A 26,215-nucleotide genomic window follows, 5' to 3' on the forward strand; every position below is an offset into this window, starting at 1 on the left:
TTATAACACCAAATTACTAAAGTAACTTAGGCGGCTCATGGCAAACTTGCCACCTGGAAAAAAAATAAGGGTGTGGTTAACTGAAATACTACAAGTTACATTGAAATATAATACATGTATTATCCTTCGCACCAGCTCCTCTTAGTACTTGGAAGTATACACACTGCAAAATTTTGGATAGGATAAATAATGTAATTCCTAAACTTGAGAGCAATGAATGATCCCCAAGTTCTTTAGCTAGTGTACCAGATGGTGACATGCTGAGGTGTACGTACTCCTAGTTAATTTATTTGTCAAATCTTTTCAGACACAGAGTTGTCTGGAAAATCAGTGTTGCAGCACCGCAACGAAATGTAACTACACTGCCTGATACAACATGTTTTACTAGGTCCCAGTGTGCCACATCATACCAAATCCAGAAAGAAAAGGGATAAGCACAAACTACACACCCGCTTTCATACTGGGAATGAAGAGAAATTCTTTTTCCTTGCGGAGTTGCTCAGAGTAGCTTTCATACTCAGCAGGTTTCTCTACCAGAATGTCTTGGGCTTCCTGCTCTAAAATGAATAAATCGTCATCCTTAACAAGGTGCACATCTTCATCCTGTAGTTTAGATACAAAAAAAAACTATTATTTTATCTATGTGTTAATAGAGAATATTCACAAAGTATGCTTTCAGAACCTTAAAGATTATTATCATTTCATACTAGAGGATTAAAAATTACAGAATCACAGAATAGTTAAGGTTGGAAGGGACCTCTAGAGATCATCTAGTCCAACCTTCCTGATCAAGCTGGGAAACCCAGAGCATGTGGCACACGGTGGCATCCAGGTGGGTTTTGAAGACCTCCAGAGTAGGAGACTCCATAACCTCCCTGGGCAGCCTGTTCCACTGCTCTGTCACCCTAACAGTAAAGTTGCTCCTCACCTGGAGATGGAACTTCTTGTGCTTCAGCTTGTGGCCATTACCCCTCGTTCTATTGCTGGCCACCAGTGAGAATTAAAAATTAAGAAATCTAAATAAAAATATGAATATGTATTCTGCAGTTCTTACTGTTTCATCCTCCTCTTGTCCTTCCTCATGAGTTTCTGCGTCTTCCTCTTCTGCTTCCTCCTCTTCATGATTTAGCTCATTCCTTTTCTTAATTCCAGTCTTTTTTCTCTCTGCTTCAGAATCAAAATCAAAAGTAAAGAACTTGTATGCTTCCTCAGCAGAAGGAAAATCATTCTGGATCTAAGAAGAGAAGACACATACTTGAGTACAAAATTTATAAGAATTTTAGGACAAGTAAAAATATTATTAACAATAGTAATAATGTGCATAAACACTTGTGACAGGATTCTAATTACTTTAGAAGTGACAAATTTAAACACTGAAACTGATTGAAACATTTTAAAATGTCAGAAGGAATTCCTCTATTGTTATAGTATTATTTCATGAAATATTTCTTGTGAAGCTTTATTTAAAAGGTTACCTGGTTCAACTTTGACCATCTCATTTTTTTTAAATATAAACAATCTCTGAAACACAAATGCCAATGTTTAAATCCTGCCTATAATAACCACTGATCTGGCATTGCAGGTGTTGAGGTGAATCACAGGAACAAAAATTGCTAATGGTATTTTGCCTCTGAAGGACACAGGTCTCCCTATGCTAGAAGGAATGCTTTTAATACAAGAATGAACAGAAGTATTTTGTGGCTAAAAATATCAGTATAGAAATCTGTGTATTGCTGTATTTGCCAATGAGTGGCACTAAGTAGAGAATTTCTAAAAAAAAAGAAAGTTCTTCTATGAGCTTCAGTAACTGTGTCCAGATGGATTTATTTGATCTTCTTTTTAGTCCTGTAATTAGCAAGATTTTCCATTCTTGGCATACACTGCTTGCAAAGCTTTTTTTTTTTTTTAAAAAAAAAAAAAATTAAACATAAGCCTCTCTACAGCTTAAGACTAAATTCTGTTGGCTCTTTCATCAAAGAGAATCCTGAAACCACACAGAGTTAAATGAAATTAATTTCACTGAAATAAAGAAAGTGATACTTACTGGTGGCTTTTGCTTAGCTTTTTTGGTAGAATCACGAAACTTTACTTTTGATGATATGTGAGATTCATCCTCTTGCATCTCCCTAAATTCATCTTTATCAGACTACATAAGAATAAATATGCAAATTATTGTATTTAATTGCCTGCACATCAAATATAAGTCAAACAGCTGAATAAAAAGATTAGATGTTGCATTCCCACAGTAAAAACTAACAAAAGAGAAAGCATTCACAATCATTGTGATGATAAATATACCAAATTCATGTTTATCAAAAAAGCTGCATCTTTTTCAGGCAGTTATTGTTAGGGCATCCTGCAATTCCATAGATGGATTCCTCCACCTTCTCCAGCATGAGACTAGCATGTTTATCTCTTCCCAATTTTCTAAAGCTTTATCAGTCCCCACAGTTTCCTGCAGGTAACCATCACTGGTTCTCATGTCGCTTCAGCGAGTTCACTAAACTCCTTCAACATAAGCCAATGTAAACCCATCTAATACTCTATCTGCTTTTCCATTTAGCATGAATTCTTAGATCAAATTATGATTTCTTTCATGCTTATGTTTATTCAGACTAAACTTCAAAATAACAATAATGAAAACCCCTCAAACTCCATACATGTGTAAGTTAAGTACAGGTAATATATTAGTATGCAAATGATTTCAAATACGCCGAATATAAAAACTAATAATTAACTTTTAATACAGCTATCCCTTCTACATCTTCTTGATGTAAGCAGAACAATTCCCTGCATCTACACAAACAGGTACTACCTTACCAAAAAAAGAACAAAATTCACATTGTTTGGAATTCCAAATAAGAGTGTTGCCGCAATACGTCGTTCTTTACCTTGTGGTAAAGAACCACATCGTGGTGTGAGTTCTGCACATGCACAGCCTTTGATAGTTCTGCATATGAAATTAGTTTCTAACAAAGCATGTATTCATACTTAAAAAGAAAAAAATCAAGGAAATACAATGACATGAAATTGACACGCCATCTTTACCAATTACACTGTAAAACCATAAAAAAAAGTATTTTTTTTTTATTGCCTTATCTTTTAAATGCTTCAAAGTTAAACAAGAGAAGTCATTAACTGGCAAATGACATAAGTTTCACTTGATGTTTACACTATAATGAAAGCAAATCATTTTTACTAAATATGTACATTAAAAGCATGAATTGGAAAAGGTCCTAGTAACCAATCAAACAATAACATCACTGTGATCACTCACAAATGATGAATCTTCTTCCTTACCTAAGACCATCTGTAGCCTTTGAATTATTTGTTGTTTCATCTTCATTTTCTTATTATCAGGAGAGCAAGACGCAATATATTCTTACCTCTTTATCCAGTCTGCCTTGTGTTTTTTTCTCCCTAATGCTTTTCAAACGCCTTGGTCGTGGACTGGAGTCCTCTTGCAAAAATGTACTTTCTGCTTTCGACTAAGCAAAGCCAAAAATAATACTCAGCTATAATAGGAATATAATAGAACTAATGCTAAAATAATTCCCAGAAGCACAAAAGCTTATGCCTGCTTTTATTAGTGACAGTCAGTTTCAACTACATAATCAGCTTAAGTGATTTTACAGACCTAGATGTTAATGCTCATTATACCGCACAGTAATTTTACAACTAAATCCATTTATTTCAGAACAATGTGATTTTTTTCTGACAGAAACACAGAAGGCTCTTCATCCTTTTAATTATCAAACAATATTTTTATTACAGATGAGTTAAATAATCTTCAGAAAAACTGACACAAAACAGTCACTGAAAAAGTGCAGCTATTCTGAATCAGCTTCACTAATATCAGCAAAACTAAAATCTAGAATCTCTGAAACACACTCACCCTTGCAGCTTTGAGTTTCTCTCTCATTCGTTCCCTAACAGAAAACTCTGCAAACCCTGTCCTTGATGCAGAAGGAACAGGTGGCAAACCTGTAATAGAGAAAACATGGTAGCACATTAAGTATTTGGTGAAAGAAATCTAAAATTGTTTAAAATAGAGCATTTAATACAAACAAAATTCCAGGTTCCAAAAGAAAGGATTTGAATGAGAAAATGTCCCAATGTAAAAATAGTTTAATGATTAAGACATAATAGATTATTTACAAATACCTCTGGCTGAGGTGTATATGCCTTTTATAACATACCCTGAACACCTTAAGCACTGCTGATATTTTTCTATTTAAAAATATTTAATTACTTGATTTTATAAAATATTAAAATTGTTTAGTTCTGATACTAAGTGCTGCTTTGAGAGCTGTGCATCATGATTCAGCTGTGATGAGAACAATAAAAAGTATTTATAAATCTGCTTTTTTTGTCAGTTGAGAGCTACTTGCTTTTTGTATTGACAAAAACGTCTCTGGTGGTGCTTTTGAACAATACCTCTAGTACAATCAAGAAAATAAGGTGCATTTTACCCCATCTGACTAAGAACCGCCAATTAGCTTCAATTTCACACAGTCTGCTCCCAATTCTACTTTTGCCATCGTTCTGGAATCAGTAGAGCTACAAGAGGACCATGGAATATTCTTTCACTATCATTCATTCTGGTGAGGATGCAAAGTTTGAGATATTTTGTTGCCACTGAAATATCTGTTAAGAGAACAGTGTTTACCCTCAGTTTTGTATTTGCCCAGCTTCTCTGTTTATTCTGAAAACAATTTGTTCATTCTCAAGTCTAACACTTTTTCTAACTTCCAGCTATGCGTATCATAACTCTGAATAGTTACTTCAATGCAGAAGCATATTTTACCACCACCATAGGTTTCAGAAAACAAAGCCTAATTTTGACATGAAGAAATTAGTCTTCACTGAGAGGATTTGGGGAACATATTAAAAAAAAGTTTTTCAAGTTTTTTCTCCTTAATTCAAAATCCAAGAAGCATGACTGAGTGTTTCTCTGAAGCGTCTGTACATGAACATCTACAGTGTGGATGGAAAGAGAAATTAGAGACCTGCACTTGGGAACAGGGCTGCGATCGCACTGGCATGCAGAGGCCAGGTAGGATAGCTGCAGTGCATGGATACAGGCTCTTCAGGAAGCACAGCCTGGCAGGGGGAGTTGCCCTGTATTCACTCTGCGAGACCTGACACGCACAGACAAGAGGTACCTGGTTGGGATGGGAAGGCTGGGAGCAGCCTCAGTGGAAGTGACCCAGCATGTAGGGAATTGCATGAGACGGTGCAATTCAGGATCCCAAAAGGAAGGAACAGGGCAAAATGTGGGATCACACACGCAGACTTCAGAAGGGCAGACTTTAGCCTGTTCAGGGGTCTCCTTGGAAAAACCTCACGGAGCACAGTCTTGAGGGAAAGAGAGGTGCAGCAGAGCTGGTTGATATCAAGGATCAGCTTCTCCAAGCTCAGACAGCCTGTACCAACCTGCAGGTAGTCGGGCAACAGCAGCAGGAGGCCTGCGTGCATGAACAGGCAGCTCCTAACTGAATTCATACATGAAAAGAAGCATCCAAGAGATGGAAGCAGGGACACATCACCCAGGAGGAACATAGGGAACAGGAACCTATCCCACATGCCAAGTGCAAGGATTGCATCACAGAAGCCAAAGCCTTGGAGTTCAAGGCTTTGTTCAGTTCAAGCCAAAGACTTGGATTTCAATTTTGCTGAGGATGTGAACGGCAACAAGAAGGCAGGCTACAGGTATATTAATAGCCAAATGATGAGTAAGGAAAGTGGGAAAATAAGTCCACTGCTCAGTGGGGCAGAGGACCTGATGGCAGGAGAAACGGATGAGCTCGAAGTATTCAGGGTCTTTTTCACATCCATTTCTACTGGTCAGACTTGTCCTCAGAAACACTAGGACCCTGGAGGTCAGTCTCTAGCAACGAAGACTTGCCTTTACTAAAAGAAAAGTGAGTCCAGCAACACTGAACAACTCTTGACCAAGCCTTATAGAAAAGGTCACACCCTAGAAAGCATTTTAATGGAATTACCAAAAAGAAATAGGGTTATGAAAGTTGCTGGAAAAATAATTTAAAGAGAATTTACTATTTAACTGCTACTTTCTTATCAAAACCCACAATAAGCAGGTGTTTTCAGGCATTTGTCTCAATCTAATGCTTTTTAAAACTTCACTGGTAATCTGATTGACAGAATAATGCATATCAACAGTATGGTCAAACTGACAGATGTCTCAAGTCACACTTGCTGAACAGATGAATTGAGACGGGTTTTGGTGCGTTTGGGGCACGATAATGAAATGCTGTTACACACAGAAAGGCTCTACATGTCAAATGGACATAGAAACTGTAGACTGAAATTGCTGCAAAGGTCTTTGGTCACATACTGGGGTATTCTACTTTTGAAGTAAAAATTCTTGGAAAGTTGTGGAATCTCCACAAGAGCAAGTTAAGGAAAAGTTACAGGGGAAGAAAAAGGGTGTCAGCTGAGTTAATAGAGTTAAATCTACTCTAAGGTAGATTTCCTTTTTAATTTTTTTTCCTATGATAGGTTTCTTTTCAGTTCACTTGCACCAGCTATCACTATTTCACTAAAGTAAAAGCTTCATTTCAATTCCATTTTGATTAATTAGGGAACCAACAAATAAGAGCTCATTCTGAGTCCTGGTATTTTGACAATTCCTGGCAAATGCTTTCAAACAAATGAGGTTACAGTAAAGAGGGTAAAAACGTAAAATTAGTGCCAAAGCAATTAGAGGTCACTTTAACTGCGAACCAGTTAAAACCTCTGAAACCAGTGTTCCCTTTGCAGGAGATTTTTTTTTTCCCCTTTAAATGAATGAATCAGTTACTTGCTACAAAACAGCAATTATTCTTTCTACACATAAGGAAAGGAATGTTTAACTCAGTGGTAGTTTTGATTATTGTTTGTGCTCGATGCTTCAGTTACTGTTTTCAGTTAAAAAAAGAAACTAAAGAAACTATTTTCAGTTAAAAGAATTCACACAAATCATTTACTTTATTTCTTGAAGGAAACTTACAGAATTTTCTTCTGTTGGAGTGAAAGGGCTCTATAGGCAATTTATGAATAATTTTTATGAGTTATGGAAGTTATGATAACTATCCATGAGCATTGTGTCAAGAATAAGCATTTCAGACCTGTCATCAGCTGCATCAAAAAAGTTCTTATCATTCAGATTCCTTGAAGTCTAGAATTTCAAATACCAGACCTGAGAGTATTTTCTTATATATTTTACAATTATCACTATAACCAAATTATCTAATAAGAGAAAAGATAATTACTGACAACGCTTCTTGTATTCATAAATCAAAATAACTTTAGTAACTGTCTCCATCCAAAGACCACTCAACACCATCATTGCTGAATATTGATTTTCCATGGCATGGGACATATCAAGCTCTATTTTAAATTTATTAGAAGTGTACATAAAAACAAGTTCCTGCAGTATAGCACAAATATCAGCTACTGCAAGCTGCTAAAGCTCAGAAACTTCAGGAACACTGTTGCTGCTTTTTCTCAGCTTTCTGAGATGGAATTATATGCGTGGCTATAAAACACGGATGTGCACAGCAGTCACTTATCCCGGTGCAAGATGAAGTGAGGCTTTCAGCATCTTGCTATACATAGAGAATAGGAGAAAGGAAAACATGAAATGTGACTCAGGAAAAGGATTTCTAAAAACCTAAGCTCTTTCCTGAACTGCTGAAAATTAACTACAGTACTTTTATGTTGGTAGACTAAATATCATACAATGGCTTCTTACTTTTCTTTGGTTCAATCTAACAAGGAAACTGGATAGCCAAAGTGAAATTAAGGCAGAAATGAGAACCTAAAAATATCTTCCAACATGCGCCTTCCTCGATTTCATCTGTGCTTGGAGGAGTCTGGACACAGCCTGTCCCTACAGAGTCTGGCAGGGAGGCAGAACTGCTGCAGACACCACAGCAACATCCCACAGGGTGCAGAAACCTCGTGTAAGGGAGAGTTGATCCAGGCAGACATTCACACTGGGATGAAGCATTAACAAAAAGAAAGAGGGGGATCTTGACTTCCACTCCCAGTCCTAGAAGCTCTTCTGCTTCTGCTCTTTTCCCCATGGATACTGTCATATTCAGACATTCCAGATACTTTCGTTAAAGTAACATATAAAAATAAAAAAGTAGAAAAACAAATACTTTGTAACACTGTGATTGCCCTGCCTTCTCAAGGCTATCAGAGGCTAGACTATTTCTTTCCAACAGCCCATGATGTGCTATTGCCATTGCTATCTTACTTGTTCTTCTAAGGAGTGGACTAGCTGCAAACTCCTTTAAGGGGGTTACAGAAGGATCCAAGCATATTTGCAAAATTAAATAATGCAAAATGAAACTGCAGGAAAATAATTTCTGCCATTGGTCTACATAAAAAAAAAAAAAAAAAAAAAAAAAAAAAAANAAAAAAAAAAAAAAAAAAAAAAAAAAAAAAAAAAAAAAAAAGCCCAATTAAGCGCTTGAAATACTAAGAAACTGAGATGCTGTGTAGAATACTAAGTGAGAAGTAGTTGAAATAGTTAATGAATACTTTTAAAAGTTGCCAAACCGCCAAGTAAACGACAAGGGGATAGCACAATGCAGGGCACAGAACAAACATTTCGGGGACATCATGCTCCGAGGTGCCCCTAAACACCCCACACACGTGTTAATTACAACTTCCACAGTGCATCGTCTTAACGGAAGCAGCGGGCACATCCGGAGACACCCACAACGCGTTTTCTCTTCCACACCGCGGACACCCCCAGTTCGCGCCGCGAACGCCCCGCGCCGCCGCCCGCAACGGCCGCGCTGGCCCCGCCCCCGCCGCGCCGTGACTCACCGCGCGGCGCCGCGGCCGCCATGTTGGCTGCGCTCCGTCGCGGCGGCGGGTCGCGGGCAGCGGCGGCCTCGGGCAGCTGCGGCGGGGCGGGAAGGAGGGGAGCGCGTGAGAGGGGACACCGGGAGCGACGGAGCAGGGCCGCCTCCCGCCGCGGCGCCCGCCGCCCCCTCCCCAGCCGCGGAGGGAAGGGGAGGGCAACGCGCGTGCGCCGCGCCAGAGCGCGTGCGCATCGCAGCCGCCCGTTTCCACCGTTTTTCATCCCCTCCGTTTTCCTCCCTCATCGTTTTTAACTCCCCTCACCGTCTTTTTCCTTCTGTGTCTGTGGGCAGCCAGGGTCGTCTTCAGCCGGTCCACCTGGGCAGCGTCCTCGTCCAGGAAATCCTGTTGCAGAAAGGGGTCTGAGCTGTGGGTCCAGCCCATCCTCAGGCCCACACAAAGTCCTCCCTTAACTCTGTTGTTAAGCAACAATTTAAGCAGTTTGGTCTCTTTCACTGCTGCCGTTTGCAGGCCCCAGTCCTGAAACACATGACTGATTTTTGGCAAACACAGTGTGGAGGACAGCAGGAACTGGCAGGATTGAGACATTAATTTTGATGTCTCAAACAAATGCAGGACATTGAGACCTGCATCTCTGAAGTGTTATGCCTTTCCCCCCACCCCAGTTCTTCCCCTCATACCTGCTACCTTCTTGACTGTGACATAACGTGTGCCTCTAGACACAGCCTGAGCACGAGGGCACCTGCCCAACATCAAAATTTGTTCAACACTAATGCCTGTTTTTATAAACCACTCAAGCCTGAATATATTTCACCAATCATTTACTCCAACTAAGTGTTGTACCAGTATGAAACAATATTAAAATATATATTGGAAGTTTGTATTTCAGTACATTATAAAATATTTGTACAATAATTAATTTTGCAAGCCTCTATTAGAGCAGCACTTGCTGTACAGGTCTAAGGAATAACATGGGCATGTGAGACACTGTAGCGTTACTGCACATGAACCCCTGTCATGCTCACTGAAAAATGCATTGTAGTCCCAACTAAGGGACACTGACCTCCATGATTATCATCCGGGATTCTTCATTACGGTCCATTTCTCTGGTGGTTGTACCTGGCTGCCACAAGCAAAGCACAAGAGCCATGAGCAGTTATTTTATACCTAGCATGCTGTGTGACCATTGCATGCTGACCACTCACATGATGTTTAACATACAGTCTTAATACTTAAGTATTATTTAAGTATTAAGTATTTTAATACTTAAATATTACACTTAAATACTTAAATTTAAAAAAAAACTTAAGGAAAACTGACCAATTTACTTAATAACTATATAGCAATGAATAAAGTGGGCCACTACATGAGGAGAAGGTCTTACAATTTTTTAATAAATAACCCTCTGCTGATCAGAGAACAGTTTCATATCAGAGAAAACTCCAACCCCTTTCTTCTTTTGTAGCATTGGGTTTGGTTAGCTTTTCAGGCTTACCTGATCCATCAAATAAAGTACCATTTTGCATACAGCAGGAAGCTGTAGTTAATTAAAAAATATTGAAGATTTTTTTTAATTAGTACAGATCCATTCATTACTACTACTTGTTTAGTGTCTTGTACTCCATCGCTTTACCTTTAATCAACAGGAAGTGATTTGAGCTTGCACCAATGTAGTTGCCCCAGTACAAAATCTAAGTGTTGATTTACTGATCTAAAAGCAGCTCACAGGTGGCATAATTTATTCTGAATTTCAAAATTCCCATGAAAGAACTCAGGAACAAGACCTATGGAACGTTTCTGTATCTGTTTTAATCTCTTTCAGCGGGAGGGCAAATAGTGACCTACACAATTCATCCTTCCTTTCTCCATCGTTCTTTGTAATGATGGAGATGTAAACGCTCTTTTATTCCCACCTAAGGGAAGCAGCTCAGGTCTTAGTACTCTGCTTAATCTTTCAGGAAACACCTAAAAAACAGCAGGAGGAGCCAATGGAGGAAAAAAAATCCTCCCTCCATTAAGTAACTGCATTATTTCCTGCCTAGGTATTAATACTTGCTGGCTACAAGGCCTAGAGGATTTTCACATTGCTTCCTGAATTAGAGCAGGGAGCCAAACTTATCCTAAGCAAGTGTTTTTATTAGTCGAACGTGACTATACCTCAAACCACCTTTGCATTCACCTCACTGCCAGTTCCCTCTGTATCATGCATCAGTGCCAAGGGGGATATAGCTGAAAATTGCAACATTTCCATGCTACATGGAAGTCTCATCAAACACCATCTATATAGCAGCAAAAATACCACACCCTGTAAGAATCTGCAGCATTTTTATTAGCAGAGAAACCTTTTTCATATCGAACTTTTACATAACAAATGTAAACACTCTGCCTTGAAGGCACATGCAAATGGAAAATACTGTAAAAGAGATGAAGACTCTTACAGCCACTTTCTTTTACTATTTTCAAGCATTTCTTGAAAGCCAGTACTGCAGCAGGCATTTAAAGATGTAATAAACAACTGAGTACAAGAGCTATAAAGCTCTCTGTTAGCCCAGAGATTGTTTCTGATGCATATACAGCTGAAAACAGAAGAAAAGTAAAGTTTCCCTGTCTTTGAAAAAAGCAGATTACTTTGAAAGTAGGTTAAAAAAGAATTTTTAGGATTGTGGATTTTTAAATCTGGCTCATGCATGAAAACACAGAAAACAGTGGTATTCAAAGAGGTCTAAAAGAAAGAACTTGGTTCCTACCTCTTTTCTTTTAGGGTTTTTTTAATGCAGCAGCTCCAAGACTACAAACAGACCCAGCCTAGCAACAGGGCTGCCAGGGAAGTCACTGGCCTTGCTTTTTAAAGGGAAAGAGTCAGATTCCCTCCCATAAGCCTTCAAATATATCCACTTAAAAAAAAAAAAAAGTAAAATATGATGAAATGATTACAGCTTCTGCAAACATCTGCACATTTCAGTTACTGCCGTGACTTGGAAAAGAATATTCACTGTATATTTTTGAAGGATCAGAAATGATTATTTCTGACTGAAATACGATAAAAACAGTCACTCTTCCTAACTTTAAGGCACAACTCTGCTAAATTATCTGGCTAATTTCTCTCTGCTTCCTCTGTAAGCAGAGGAGAAGCATATCCTGTCCATGAGACATGTAAGATCACAGCGATGAAGTTACGTATTCCCGGGTATGAGTTGTTTGCTGAGGAGCATGCCTCCCTCTGCTGACTACAGAGGGGTACTAGACCTTGAGAGATTTGTGTTCCAAATTTCAGATAAATGAAATTTGGTTAGATGAATTTCAGCCTGACCTTCAGCCCTGACATCAGTCATGTAGGGATAAATCTTGAATATGAATTTGACTTCAAATAAAGTTAGTACCTACCAGCTTTTCAAGTGATGCCTCTGTTTTCCCATGCATTAAAATATTCAAAAAGAATATTAACCCAAATTGTATCAAAAAGATATTTGGGTACTGTTAATTACAGATGAAATTTACAGATCAACATAAGCCTCAGCAAACTTTCTAGTGTGCAGTGTTTAGGAGGAGTCACATTGAAGAAAAAAAGGAAGATTGGGCGTTTGCATTTTTAATTTGCAAAGAGGAACTGTCACAGCTGGAAACACCTTGTATGCCAGCAGTTTTCAAGAATCAGAGAGGAACATGACGAGAGGACTGGTTTCATACACAGCTCATACGCAGTGGTCTGCAGTGTCTGCTCAGCCTCACAGTATCACCACAAATAAGAACATGATCTGATGGGTTGAACCTTCACATAAGGCTTTGGCAACAAGTCACATTAAACATCTTGGTTTGCTAATATGTCTGCGTTTCTTCCAGTTTCGGAAACAGTTGTGCAAGCAGTTAAAACGATGGACAAATAGGAATAGCTCAGTGTAAGGAACATAGCTGTAATCCCCTGAAGGAGCAGAGCGGGACCCTTGCTCGGCAGGGCGGGAAGTTGCTTAAGAGCACACGTCAGTACAGCGGCAGCCCTCACAGGAGCAACACAGAACTCAACCACATGCACTTCCTGGAGCTGGGATCAACTCGTTTGTCCCAGTCAGCACTGTGAAAACAGCAGCACGGCCAATGTCTTTGCTTGCCGTGGACAGCAGATGTAGTTCTCTGAATGAGCTGGATCAACTTAGTTAGGTAGAATTCTGCCACTTGCTTAGTCATAAGACTGACACTTGGCTAATGGCAGTCCAGGATGGCCTTAGGTCTAGGCAGAGCACAAAGGGGCTGGTACCCGTGAACTGTGAGGAGAAGCAAAATGACAAAACAGGTCTTCAAAACCAGACAGCATGGGAGCACGGGCTGGAGACGGGCGGGGCTTCCCCTCCCTAGCTCAGGAGGGCTGTCATGTGCTGTCCATGTCCTATTGGATATGGGGCCATCCCATCCTGCATATGTTGCACGGATCGTTGGCCCCATGTCCTGAGGGAGAACTGCTTTAAAAGCAAAAAAAGGATAGAGTTTATTTTCAGTCTGCGAGGATAATGTAAGGTCACAAATACCATATGCAGCTCTTCTTTTTCTGCCTGGAATCAAAAGCAAAGCATGTGAAAACAAGTGGGGGAAAAAAAAACCCTCAAATTATTACTTCATACTTCGAGCAACTCCAGAATATGAGTTTTTAGAACAGGAATTTCAGCTAGTCCCAATCTAAGGGAGATCATCAAGGTGAGAGGAAGAGGACGCAAACTGTACTCATCTTGGTTATATTTAAATGATTTCACCTTACTCCATCATGCTACAAAAGCAAAATAAATGCCTTCAAGTTTGTCACAGAAGAAAAAGAAATCACTGCTTGCAACCAGAACATCCAACAGAATATAGAGGAAAACAGGTCATGTGGAGAGGAACAAAGCTGCTGCTTTGATGTTGGTGTTGGTGGCAGCCTAGTTTTCAGATGATTAAAGAGATTGCTTTCCAAGTCATTGTTTTAAATTCTTTGCATCCTGCACGTGGAAAGTGCTAGTGGCTTCCACTAATGCTGTGAGTGCTAAAATGTCACAAACTACGTTACTCTTCTTTCACTCAATTCAAGCAATTTCACCTATCCTTACCAAGAGGTCGGTCTGAGAGCATTTTGAGAATCTCAACTTGTTTGTTTGTTTTTCAAGAATTCAGTGATTTTGTCATTCTGTTAAGGGTGTTTCTGTTGCAGAAAAATTTTGTGAATGTAGCACTCCATTTTAGATTGTACTTAGGATTCTGACAGGTGTTTTAAATTTTAAAAGAAACAAAATTGTCACTTCCTTGGTGTGTGCTGAAATATTCCAGGATATGTTTAGGTTTATTGCACCTCAAATTAAGTGTAAGTATTTTTTATATACCTGAGTGTGCTGATTTTGGCAACATGAAGAGATGATCTAGCCCACCTTAATATACTGCAATAATATTCTGGAGGACAACCAAATTATTGCAGTGGAAGTTGCCCCAGGAAAAACTTGAGCAGTGTTTCACAAGAGTTGAAGCGAGAGGAGGGGTCACAAGGGATCTCTTGCATCTTTGTATGGGTCATTTTTCATGTTGTGTTCATCAGTCCGAAACTTCTTTTTAATTTTGAGGCATGTAAAATTCTGTATTAAATTTTCCACATAGCAGGTTCTCTCTAAGATCAGAAAACTTGTTTAACTTTTTCCATCTCTAAACTCTAGTCTAAGCTAGTCATTCTGGTGTTCTTTATAATTAATTCAAGCAGACAGGTACCTCTAGTTTTCTGCTGTTAATGTCTGGGGACTTTCAAGCACTCTCCTTCTCTCCCTCACAGAGGTCCACGGTTCAGCAGGGCAGTTGGTGCCTCCTCACCCACGCATTATGTTGTGAGCAGTAGACAGCTGAGAAACCTTGAGTTTACTGACACATGAAAGAACATGATTTATACAGAAACAATTTATACAGAAACAATAAGCTTGACATTGGCCAAACTGTCTAAAATGACATGTTTGACCACGGACTGATTCAGCGTGGGTATAAAACTAGCCCATAGATCTTCTGAGTTTGAGTCATGTGTCCCCCTGGAAGAAGTGGGTCTGCGGTCAAGGACTCTCCCCTCGGGACAGGTAGGGATGGGATGGGATGGGATGGGATGGGATGGAATGGGATGGGATGGGATGGAATGGGATGGGATGGCTCCCGAGATAACTCCTTGAGGTTGAGAGCCCTGAGCCATTCCGACAGATGTAAAACAGAGATTTACTCCATCTATTTCTTTCCACTGATGATGGAAAGCTGACATTTGGTTTTGCCCAGGCACTGATCTTTTAGAGATTATGTTGGATGAACTTCATGCTAATATTTGCCACTGTGGGAACAATCTACACGGCAGAAGATTTTCCTTCCAGGAAAAGTAATTACACTCAGAACTGAAGTATATAAATCATATCCTGAGTAGTCCCAAGTATCGTCTTTTTTTGTATATATGTACTATTAAAACTCTAGATATTCTTGTCTTCCATATAGAAGTATAATTTATATATATAATTTATATATTTAATTTTTCATTTACTTGAGGCATTAGCTCAATGCATTGATAGGATGTGTGCGATCAAAACAAAAAGAAATGTAAGATAACTGAGAAATTCCTGAAGTCACATGGGATTTTTCCATGCCAGTGTGAGGAAGAATCATGTCTCTCTGAGATTCAGAAACACTGGCATAATTATCCCCAGCTTTCAATGTTGACTTAAGTAGTTATTACACAGAAATTAGTATTACCTGTAAATGCTCTGTCTGATGGTTCTAAACAGCATATACTGAAACAAATAATTTGCTTGTTGAAAAAATGCATTTACTTCTTGAGGAAGCTGTACCAATTAAGTGGAACAGTGCAGGTGCAACTCAGCAGGTGAAATATCATCAGCCCATCAAGAATATTAATGTACTTTATCACCTACTGAAATACATATAGAAAGTATGCCAGATTTTCACATAAAACAGAGTTTCCTACTTACCAAGTTGCCTAGTACAGCATCAGTATCGTTAACCTGATTATGAAATAAATGCCAGTGGGTAAATTAAACCTGTTAGTGAAGAACGCTTCAATAATTGTATAAATGAATAAATATGAACTGAACTTCTGCTTGTGACCTGTAGAAGATAAATAAAAATAAAGTATAATATAAACAGCATCAACTACTGAAGCAGACACAGTGGGGGGACCAAACAAGCATCCTACCAGATTTTTATATTTCTGCCTATCGTAAAGCCACATAAATGCTATTAGGCAGAGTTAAACAGATTTGAAGAATGTAGATTACATTTTCAGTATTTATTTCCATTGGTATTTTTTTCCTCTTGTCTGAACATTGTCAAAAAATCTTTAGGATGAATTTTACTTATAACTGCCTGAAAAATTTACATAGCAGCACAAACCATATGGATTTGAAAATCAGTAGTGAGGAATAGGGGTGTTAATTCATATCAACATGGCAATAACTATTTGAAGATGGAGTTTTGAGTGCAACTAAGATTTTTAATTAGGTACCTAGGATAAAAAGGTTCAGTAACAGAACATTTGAACACATGACTGACCCATCTTGGCACTCTATAATGCATAAAGAATGTCTGAAAGAGTAAAGATGTTGAGGGTATTTTGTTTCAAAAAACTTTACTTTTATATACATGTATTTGCCCACATGTCTCCCAAGTAAATATGTATATTTTTCCTCAAGAATTTCAGGAATGTGGATCTTGTTAATGCTGTTGGCTGGCGTCCCGGCAGCTTCAGGCTTGTGTGAAATCTTGCTGCCCTGCTCAGAAAGCCCAGGGGCTGGTGTTGCAGCAAGGCGAGCTTTCCCCATCGGATTGTTCCTGCTGATACTGATTTCTCTCTGCTGACCGCGAAGTCTAGATGTCCTACATAGTTCAGGTGTCTAATTTTATATAACATTGTGGCAGAATGCCATACTAACTGTGTAGAAATCTTTGATTGATTATAAATTTAATCCCAAAGAGATTCTGCTTGTTTTTGTCCTACAACCTTATCAAACCACACCAAAGCAAACCGAAAACCAAAAACCAACCAACCAAAAAACCAAGAAAACCTCCAACACTTTGGAGGCAAATAGATCATGCAAACAGGGAATCTTTTCTTACCAAAACCCAGAGGAATATTTTTGTTCGGCCTAAATAATAGGCCACTCTTAAAAAAATGCATAATTTAAATTGGAAAACTGAGTGAACCTAAAATGACTTTTCAATGACTGTATGAACATAAATTTAAAATTATGAAATAGAGTAATTTTCAACATAGGTATGTCTAAAACTCATCTTTTATGTTTCATCCATTTTAGAAGATTATTACAGGGCAGCAATTTTCTTTTAGTAAGGATTGTAACCAGTCACCTTTCATTATAAAGCCCTATTTTTTTTCTCTATGTACAAAGTTAGTTTTGCCTGAAAATTGACAGATTTATGCCAACTACTACCTTTGTGCCTGCAGTGCCCAAAGAAATGTCCTATGAAACTTCAGTGCAAGCAGTGCTGAATATTCTTTGTAGCCCTTTATGCTTTGTATAGTTTCTGATAGTTCCAAAGAACTGACATAAATCATTGTTATAAACATGATGACTGGGCAGTATTTTGCACTCATTTTGTGCTAATTTGCAAATACAAATGGTTAAAATTTATAGTGATAAACAAAATCTATAAGTGGTCTCTATATTTTTCTCAGGAAGACACCTTTGTATACCAACAATTAGATGTCTGGTTAGAAAATAAACTGCTTGCTCTTCTACCACAAAACTTCCACTAAATAAATAAATGTACAGATCCTTTTGCTTTGTGGATAGAACTTTGTGTCTATTATAAAGCAATGATTGTGTACTCAAAGACATATACATTAATACATATCTATATAGCTTGGGAAATGAGAGGGCAGATACAGGGTGAGCAGATTAATGTTCCATGTGTAACTGTAGTGCTAACATCTCCTCTCTCATATTGCAATCTCAGCATTTTGTGCAATTTATTGGTTGTAGTTTTGTAAATTAAATTAAGTATACAGAAAAAAAACCCAGAAATTCACCCCTTTCTGAGTAATCAACAAAGTGGGAGTAGGTGCCTCTTAACAAGTGCTGAAGCTTGAAGCTGTAGGAATAACTATTAGAAACAACAAGCTTCTGTAAACTGAGACTAGTAAAATAAAATCATCATTTCTTGCAGAATAACTGCATCTTTAAACACTCAATTAAAGATTTCCAATCTTGAATCTCCAGATATTGAATGTTGAAAAACTCATTATATTTCTGGGTGGGTTTTGCAATGATTAATTGATTAGCACCCTTGGTAAATTCATGTCTTGTTCCCTATGGGAATTTACACAGTTTCTCTTTGTTGAATCTTGTTATGAATGAAGTGCCATTTTTTCTCTGGACAGGCACTTACAGACTCTGATCAAATCACCTCCTAACCTTTCTATTGACAAGAAAAATAAACTAACCTGCTTACATCTCTCGTGCAACCAATATGGCCAGAATTGCAAACATTCTTTTTTTTTTTTTTTTTTAAATTTTCCAGTAGCTTTTTGAAATGTTGGCATGAGTAAGAATTTCATAAGTACTACGACTCCTGATTCCTTCTTGTTATGTAATTCCACTGATGTGTAGTTCCACTGATCCTACAGCCAGAGCCCTGGAACAACAGCCCACTCTGATGACTCATCTTGAGCTGATTATCCATGATGAGCCATCTACCATTTCCAAGGCCACAGAATTCCTGCCATCCTTTATCTTGTGTGTGGCTTGTGTTCATTTATCAGTATTTGGCCGTATGTGAATATAAGTAAGCCTAAATTACTGTTGTGACTCAGTTTGTTTTATAATTCATCCTCATAACTGGTTACTATTCTAGCTTTTTTTTTTTTTTTTTTTGCATAAATTTTGAAAGCAAAAAGTGTGTATTTTGTTCCATGTTTTCATGAAAATATGGAACGATAGTGGAGGAATAACAAATTCCCTTGGAATTTCATTGAGACTACCCACATTGGATACTGATTGTCTATCTGCGAGTTTTCAGTTGTCTCAGACATTTTAGAATTATTTTATACATTTAATACATTTGTATTAATACCTGTTCTTTTATCGCTGTCATTGGACAATTCTCAGCTGCTATAAATGCACATAACTTCATTAGGAGGTGAGCTAGCTGTGAATACCTTTTGTTGGTGAAAATATCAGATGAATTGTTCTGGTGACCTGTTCAGGTGAATTATAAAGCAACTATTGCGGTTTTATTGCTTTGCATTTTCTAAATTAGTATTTTGCCATTTTTTAAATGTTTTTTCTCATCTTAAAATAGCCAAAGATGGATTTTTTTCCAATTACTCTGTTTTACTTCAATGTCATATAGAAAATAGCCATTCTACATTGCAACATAATATATTTTATATATAAAAAAATGTACATTATCTTAATTTTGTTTAAATAGTATTATAAACATAAGTTTCAAGAAGAGTCAGTCCTGGAGTGATGCAGTCTTTTTTTATTTATAGTTCCTTTTGTTATCCCTGCTGTTTGGTAAAGAATCCAGTTTGGATTCTAGAAACATTCTTCTGAACCTCTGAATTCGGTTCTTGTCAAAGCGAAAAATAACTCCCATATTCTTTCTCTTTAATTACGTCCCCAAAGCTTGGCCAGATAAAATCCTGTGTTGAGCTGTCCAATCTGGATGTGATTTGACATCATCCACTTCAGAGCTCGTCTTCGTCTGATAGGGCATCAAGGTAATCCGTATCAACATATAAGAGAAATCCAGAAAACAAACTGTCTGCCCATGTGGGATCTGCAAAGAGACCGTTTTGGTCAGTGTAGAAGATCTCAAGCCACACTTCGTCTTCTGGCTGAAGATAGATCACTGTGGATCCCGAAGCTACGTCATGGTTTCCCGTGTTTGCATCAAATGTCTTTATCCGGTACTTCCCGTTATGAACCAGCCCAATTGCAAGATGCTTATTCGCTAAGGTGATGTCATAAGAAAAATAATAAATCCCTGGGATGGCACATATAAACTTCCCTGTGGAAGGGTTGTAATGCTCACCCTCATTGAAGAGGACTTTATTGAACACGATTGGTAATCTTTCCTCTGGGTAGCTGGTGGTGATGCCAACAGAAAAGGCGGATTTCAGAACTATCTTTCCACATTTACAGACCCCTGGTGCACCTGGCTCTCCTCGGTCTCCTTTATCTCCCTTAGGTCCAGGTGGTCCAGCTGGACCTACTTCACCTTTGGCACCAGTCAATCCTCCAGGTCCTTTTTTACCAGACTGACCTTGGTCTCCTTTCTCTCCAGCTGGTCCTAAAGGCCCAGTCTTTCCTCTTAAACCTTCAAAAACATTTTAAGTTAGTTAATCATTACGTAGATCATCTCAGTAAATGACTATGTGGGCTATGATGTGTGTCTGAACAAACAAACAAAAAAGGATCAGAATTTCAAAATATTTCAAAAATACTTTCAAAATGCTGCCGATAACTTTGTGACAGGAATGGCAATTGAAGCAATTGGACTCTGCAGCCCGTGAGTCTGTTACTTATTTCTACGTGCCTAGCTTTTTTCATGCTCCTTGATTGCACTTACTAATTATATACATCTGCATTTTTTTTTCACCTTGAAAGTGTTTAAATGTAATCACTCCTTTGCTAATTGAAGTATTGACAATGCTGATGTTTTGGAAAGTTAGCAGCATGGTAACCTATATGATGGTCCTTATGTACAAGATATTTCTTACTACTTGAGCATTTTGCAGTGTACCATAGGACTTCTTAATCTTTTATTTCAGGCTAAGGGCACAAATTAAACTAATTATTTGACACCCCTGCTGCCACACATATTTTTTCCCCCCCCAATCGTTTTGTTAGCATTTATGCAAAGCAAGACTATGTGTTTATATTTATTTACATATACTTCAATATATGTAGATTAGACCTATCTAAATATATATAAACATGTCTTCCTTTTGTGTATATACATGCATACACGCAGGCACACAGATCCATACACACATTCATCTTTTATATCGTTATATAAATATCTGTAAGAGTAATGATGAAAAATCTCTATTTGTCACACTACTGCATTAATTTACATGAATATTCAATACCTGCAGTCCCTTTTTCACCTTTTTCTCCCTTCCTGCCATCTCTACCATCTCTTCCTGGAAGACCAATACGTCCATGTGGCCCTGGGGATCCATTAGCTCCGGGAGGACCTGCAGGGCCTGGCAAACCAGGTATGCTACAAATGTATCTCGTGTAGTAATTTTCTCCTTTGAACTGGCTTTGAAGAGGCTGTTCACTTGTATATATGGCAAAACTTGTAATGTAAAGCAACACAAACATCCTCGTATCTGGAAAAAACACATAAGGCAATTTATGCATATTGTAACACTAGTTTTTAGGCAGTCCTGAACATAACGGTAAGACTACAATGTGTTTTGCACATATACACACATAGGGAGATCAACCTGGGATGTCTGAAATAGCAGCATTAACGTTTTGAATCTCTGTATGAAGAAAAGAGGAAAGTCTGTCATGTTGCAGCTTTTCTGAGTCAGTAGTATTTATCACTCTACGTCTTCCAAATAACCTGTAAAATGACATAGTATACCTGGCTTATTTGGACCACATTTTGACACTTTCTAAAAACAACGTGGATTTTTCAGTGCAAAGCCCCTTGCTTGCAAGAGTTTATTTTGTCTTTTGACTTGTGTAAGCTTTACTGAGCAAAAGACTTTTCTGGGATGGTGTTGTACCTGTCCTTGGAAGACCTGCAAGTAGGAATTACCTTTTATTTTAAGGAGAAACCTTTATTTCACTTTGAAGCTTTCATGATTGTAAATAATTCCCCAACCTGAATTATTTCTGAAAGCAGAAACTTTCTAGGTATGTCAAAAAGGTGCCAGTAAGAGACCCACAGCTTCAGTATTTAGTAGCAAACCCCTTTGATCACAGCACCAGTAACTGCTTCCATCAGTCAGGTAGAATCAGACAGCAGCTCTGTGGGTAATGGATGGAGGATGAATGAGCTGCTAATACTACTTCCAATCTGGCTTGGAGTGCTGTAGGAAATGAGCTGTGTTGCAATATCTTGCAAAAAAATAGTTCCTTAAAGCCTTATATTTCAGCAGCTGTCTGTTTTCATAAACAATTGAATGTAAGTTGGATTTCTCTGTTGCCCCAATGGGGAAACAAAGAAAAAAACACCCTGTACAAACAGTAACCTGCTGAGGAGTTACAGTACCTTATATACAAAGATGTCTTCAATTAGTGTTGCATTAGCAGTGAATCAGTCGTAGGTCTGGTGAAATTCTGCAAGTCGTTTTTTCCAATTTTCTTGCTGGACTCTCAGAAATTCTCCAAGGGTTTTCTGTTAGTGCTTTCCATTTCTTCAGAACTAATTTACGGCATGAAAGGAAAACAAAATCCACAGGTTTCTGTGAGAAGAGGAAGAAGTAGAATGGGGAATTCAGAAAAATATCTTTATAAAATACCATCTGACTTTGTTACAGTGAAACCCAAATTCATTCTCAGAGTCACCGTTAAAGAAGTTGCAAAGAGGATCAGCCTAGAAAGCCATGTTTTCATTCTCATCTCTGTTATACTGACTGGCATTCACTGGAAGATTTAGCACCCAAACAGTTAAATTTATCTGCACTTCATGAAATTTCATACAGTACATGCTAAGGGCAGATCTGTTTAGAGGAAAAACATCAGCAATTAAATATACACATACAAACTCTTTAGCAAAAAGCTTTTCTATTTCATAGAATAGAAAATGAAAGACTGTGTGTTGATATCATGCAGAAAAAAAAGCATGAAAATATTTTAGTACCAGAGAAATAAGTCATGTTCCAAAATTATATTCTTCTTTTCATATTAAACATCTCATATTGAATTGGCACAATCTAAACTATTAATTTTGCTGTCATTTGATAAAGGCTTACAATATGAGCAGGCACAACAGCCCTCTTAAGAGTGGATTAACATATGAATGCTTACCATTGCCGGAGAGCAGCCAATGATTACGCCAAGCAAGTAGTTAGTTCAGGCATGAACTTCATAGCAGTATTTGCTCTGATATACTGAATGTGTTACCCCAGTAAAGCTCATGGGATCTAAATCAAGGGCAACAAACCTTCCTGCATGGGAGAACAATTTCAATCATCCAGGCAGGAGGGAGCTGCCTGGAGGGAATTCATGCCTCACACTGCATATATATATTACACAAAGCTGGTGGATAGGAAGCAGAGGCAGCCTAAGAATCAAGGACTGGAACAAAAACTGCCCTTTGCCAGATGAACGTCTGAACAGTAGGCTAGATATTCCCACACTGTGTTGCTCATGAGCCAAGCAAAAACAGTATCAACAACTGCTGTTTTTGCCTGTAATCTTTTACAAATCAGAGTAAAAGCCTTCACACAGCTGCTCCTGTTACAGCCTGGCCAGTAACTTCTTGTACCCGAAACAAATTAGTCTGGGACATGTGTTTCTTCTGCTAAGGCCATGGGAAAATGTCATGTGGGAAAGGTAAGGAGAATTGGGTTACAAGAGAGAATGTACCTTGGATGGCTGGGTAGCTGTGGCTGGGGAAACAGTTTGCAAGGAGGAAATCGTAGGGATTTGGAAAATGAAGAACAGGAGTTAAGGTCTTGGTTTGGAGAGCTGGCAAGTGTGTTAAGAAGTGACGGGCCTGTGAGACAGTGGGTGAGGAATGCAGGAAGAGGAACAGATGGAGGATTGGGTGGAAATGGTGCTCATGTTCAGGTGATAATGTTTACAGTCTTGAATTTAGGTTGCTTTCAGTGGTGGTACCTAAAGAAATGGCACTAGGCCACTGAGTCAGGACCTCTCTTGCCTCTTGCATTTCTTGCTGCATAATAGTCCAGCTTTAAAAGGAGGGGTAGAATATCCGTCTCTTCTTTATGACAGCAGTCAGTCAAAGCATCTACTGGATGACCATGCTAGTCTGAAGCTCATCATGCTCATCAGTTTTAGTGATCAGTGATTTCTGGAGCAGCTTTTCTAAAGGGAAGCTTGATCTGTGCCATTACTGTCGTCATAACCTTACCCAAGCAGTGGAATCACCGCCTTTGTGTACAGCCCAAAGATCATCTGATTCTTTCAACAAGTGATGGTTGCTCCTTCCTCCTACCCCCAATGTGTTCTCTCCCCCTCAACCTGAGCTCCCTGTAAACTGCGTGTAGGTGGGGGCTAACTGCGCACGAGCCAACTAAATGCAGATGATGACGATGAATCAATCATCTCCCTCCCATAATTTGGGGGAGAGGGGCCCCTAGAGCCCTTTGAACTCTCCTGCACAGCAGTGGGCTGCACTGCAGAACCTCCTCTTGAGCAGGGGCGACTCTGGAGGTTTCTCCCCAAAGCTGAGAGATTCTTTACATGTGACAGATCCTTGGTAAGTGATTAACAGCATGCTAAAACCTTTGGGAAACTTTGCTAAACTCTGTGATTCATTGTGCACATAAATGCTTAGACAGAAACCATTGACCAGGTCTGGGAATAGGATTCGATCCAGTCGCTCCAAGACTCCTCTCAGAAGGGATTTGGAGAGCAAGGGGGTCCATTCCAAACCTCACAACTCAACAGGGGGGTCTCCCTGACACTTGTGAACAACTGCGTGGATCTTGCCATTAATCTTTGTTAAATTATTGTCTATTTACAATCAAATCCCTATCTGACATCAATAAAACATATTTCTGCTTATAGGAGAAGTGCATCTCACTCATCTATGACACATCAGAAAAATATTTTAAAAGCTATGATGATCCTAATGTGTTGTTTCAATCTGTGAACATGACAGACCTGCCTTGAAAACTGAATCTGTATATCGTGTTGCCATCCTTTGTGATGAACAAACTTTAGTTTCATGTCTTTAGGAACTCTCATTGAACTACCAATACACTCAGGCTATGCCATTAATTTTTAAGCTTAAGGAATTGCGACAATTTTGCAGCTTTTAGCCGTTCTAGTATATCATCAAATAGTCTTCCCTTGTTCAGCTATACAGATTGTAATTCTAAAATTTAATCGTTGTCTCTTTGAAACATCATAAAATATTTTCCCTGAACTTTTTGTAAATATGGGAGTCAAAATCCAGTATTTATTAGTCACAGCTGTATGCTTTGTTACATGTATGTTAGCTTTGAGTTCACTATGTCTATACATATATACACAAGCATTTGAGGAGGCTAAGAAGACAAGTTTTAGCCAGTAGAAACACTGGTAAACATTTCTAAGAAAACAGTCTGTTAAAGGCCTTATTAGCAGTGATGACATTTATTGCTGTCACTCACTTAAGTTTGCACTTAGGTTTGAACACTCTGACCATAATAAAACACTTTCTCACTATGATGGTGGTTGAGCACTGGAATAGGTTACCAAGGGAAATTGTGAAGTCTTCATCCTTGGAAATATTAAAAACCCAAATGGACATGGTCCTGGGCAACCTACTGTAACTGACTGGTGGAGCAGGGCGAGTTGGAGCAGGTGATTTCCAAGAGTCTCTTCCAACCTCAACTCATCTGTGAACAGTCACCTTCATAACTAGGGGTACTGCGGTTAGATTCTTCAACCAAGTCTCAGCTTAAAATCAAGACCAGGAGTTCTATGTGGTTTATTTTCAAAATGTCAAAGCCGTGGGTGTAGTTTTCTTTCTCAGTTTCTGAGTCCAAACATAGTCTTTCTTTCTGGTTCCAGCTGTTCCCCTTATTTAGCGAGTTATTTATATTAAACCTGTCTTAGAAGGTGATCAAGGCATATGTAAGTGAAATATTCTGACTAAGCTAGGGGGAATTTTGACACGTGAATTGGCAAGTGAAACAATTTTACTGCCAACTCTGTTAGAACACATAAGTAAATGAAATGTGACAGAAGTTGTCTTGACAGAGAGCTGAGAAGCTTGGCCAGTGGCTGTTTGCAATGACATACAGACAGCAATGAGTTTGCTAACTATTTCTTCATTGGTGAAAGGTGACCTTGACTTAACACTGGAAGACTAAACAAAGCAATTATCCTGCAAGTAGAATATGGACTTCTGTAAAAGGTGTCCTTTATTTTAAAATAAAAGCACAGGAGACATGAATCACAGCGAAGCTATCTTCAGGGATAACTAGCAGTTAGAAAATTTAGCTACGAATCCATCAGGAGTCAATAGTGCTGAGGTATGTAGGCATCCAAAGATGTGGATAGATGCCTAGAACAATATTCAAAATCACCCGTATGTCCACCTTCCACTTAATTCCTTTCATTTCAGGCAAACTTATTTTTTCTGGTTCCTCCCCAACATCTACCAAAGTTTATTAGAATTTCTATACCTTATCTTAGATCATTTTGTTTTATCAGCTTCCTGA

General features: G+C 38.6%; 2 protein-coding genes across 4 annotated transcripts in view; both read right to left on the minus strand.

Moving 5' to 3' along the window:
• The window catches only part of CC2D2A (coiled-coil and C2 domain containing 2A), a 43,876-nt gene extending 35,000 nt beyond the window's left edge, over nt 1-8,876 (minus strand). Inside the window, exons 1-6 of the mRNA XM_026052402.1 lie at nt 8,845-8,876; nt 3,896-3,984; nt 3,387-3,488; nt 2,045-2,146; nt 1,055-1,234; nt 450-603 (exon numbers count right to left, since the gene is read on the minus strand). Of these exons, the coding sequence (XP_025908187.1) occupies nt 450-603; nt 1,055-1,234; nt 2,045-2,146; nt 3,387-3,488; nt 3,896-3,984; nt 8,845-8,866 (649 nt within the window). The 5' untranslated portion in view covers nt 8,867-8,876. The remainder of the gene's footprint in view (nt 1-449; nt 604-1,054; nt 1,235-2,044; nt 2,147-3,386; nt 3,489-3,895; nt 3,985-8,844) is intronic.
• A 10,297-nt stretch (nt 8,877-19,173) lies between these two features.
• C1QTNF7 (C1q and TNF related 7) overlaps nt 19,174-26,215 on the minus strand; it is a 48,934-nt gene continuing 41,892 nt past the window's right edge. For 2 of the 3 annotated variants that reach the window (XM_026052416.1, XM_026052415.1), the window contains exons 2-4: nt 22,087-22,239; nt 20,948-21,193; nt 19,174-20,172 (exon numbers count right to left, since the gene is read on the minus strand). In XM_026052416.1, the coding sequence (XP_025908201.1) occupies nt 19,541-20,172; nt 20,948-21,185 (870 nt within the window). In that variant the 5' untranslated portion in view covers nt 21,186-21,193; nt 22,087-22,239 and the 3' untranslated portion in view covers nt 19,174-19,540. Of the gene's footprint in view, nt 20,173-20,947; nt 21,194-22,086; nt 22,254-26,215 lie in introns of those variants that run through there. The other variant, XM_026052414.1, reaches the window with a different exon arrangement.

Source organism: Nothoprocta perdicaria, unplaced genomic scaffold (genome assembly GCF_003342845.1).
Source record: "Nothoprocta perdicaria isolate Ctin4 unplaced genomic scaffold, notPer1 scaffold_88, whole genome shotgun sequence".
Taxonomy (NCBI): Eukaryota; Metazoa; Chordata; class Aves; order Tinamiformes; family Tinamidae; genus Nothoprocta; species Nothoprocta perdicaria.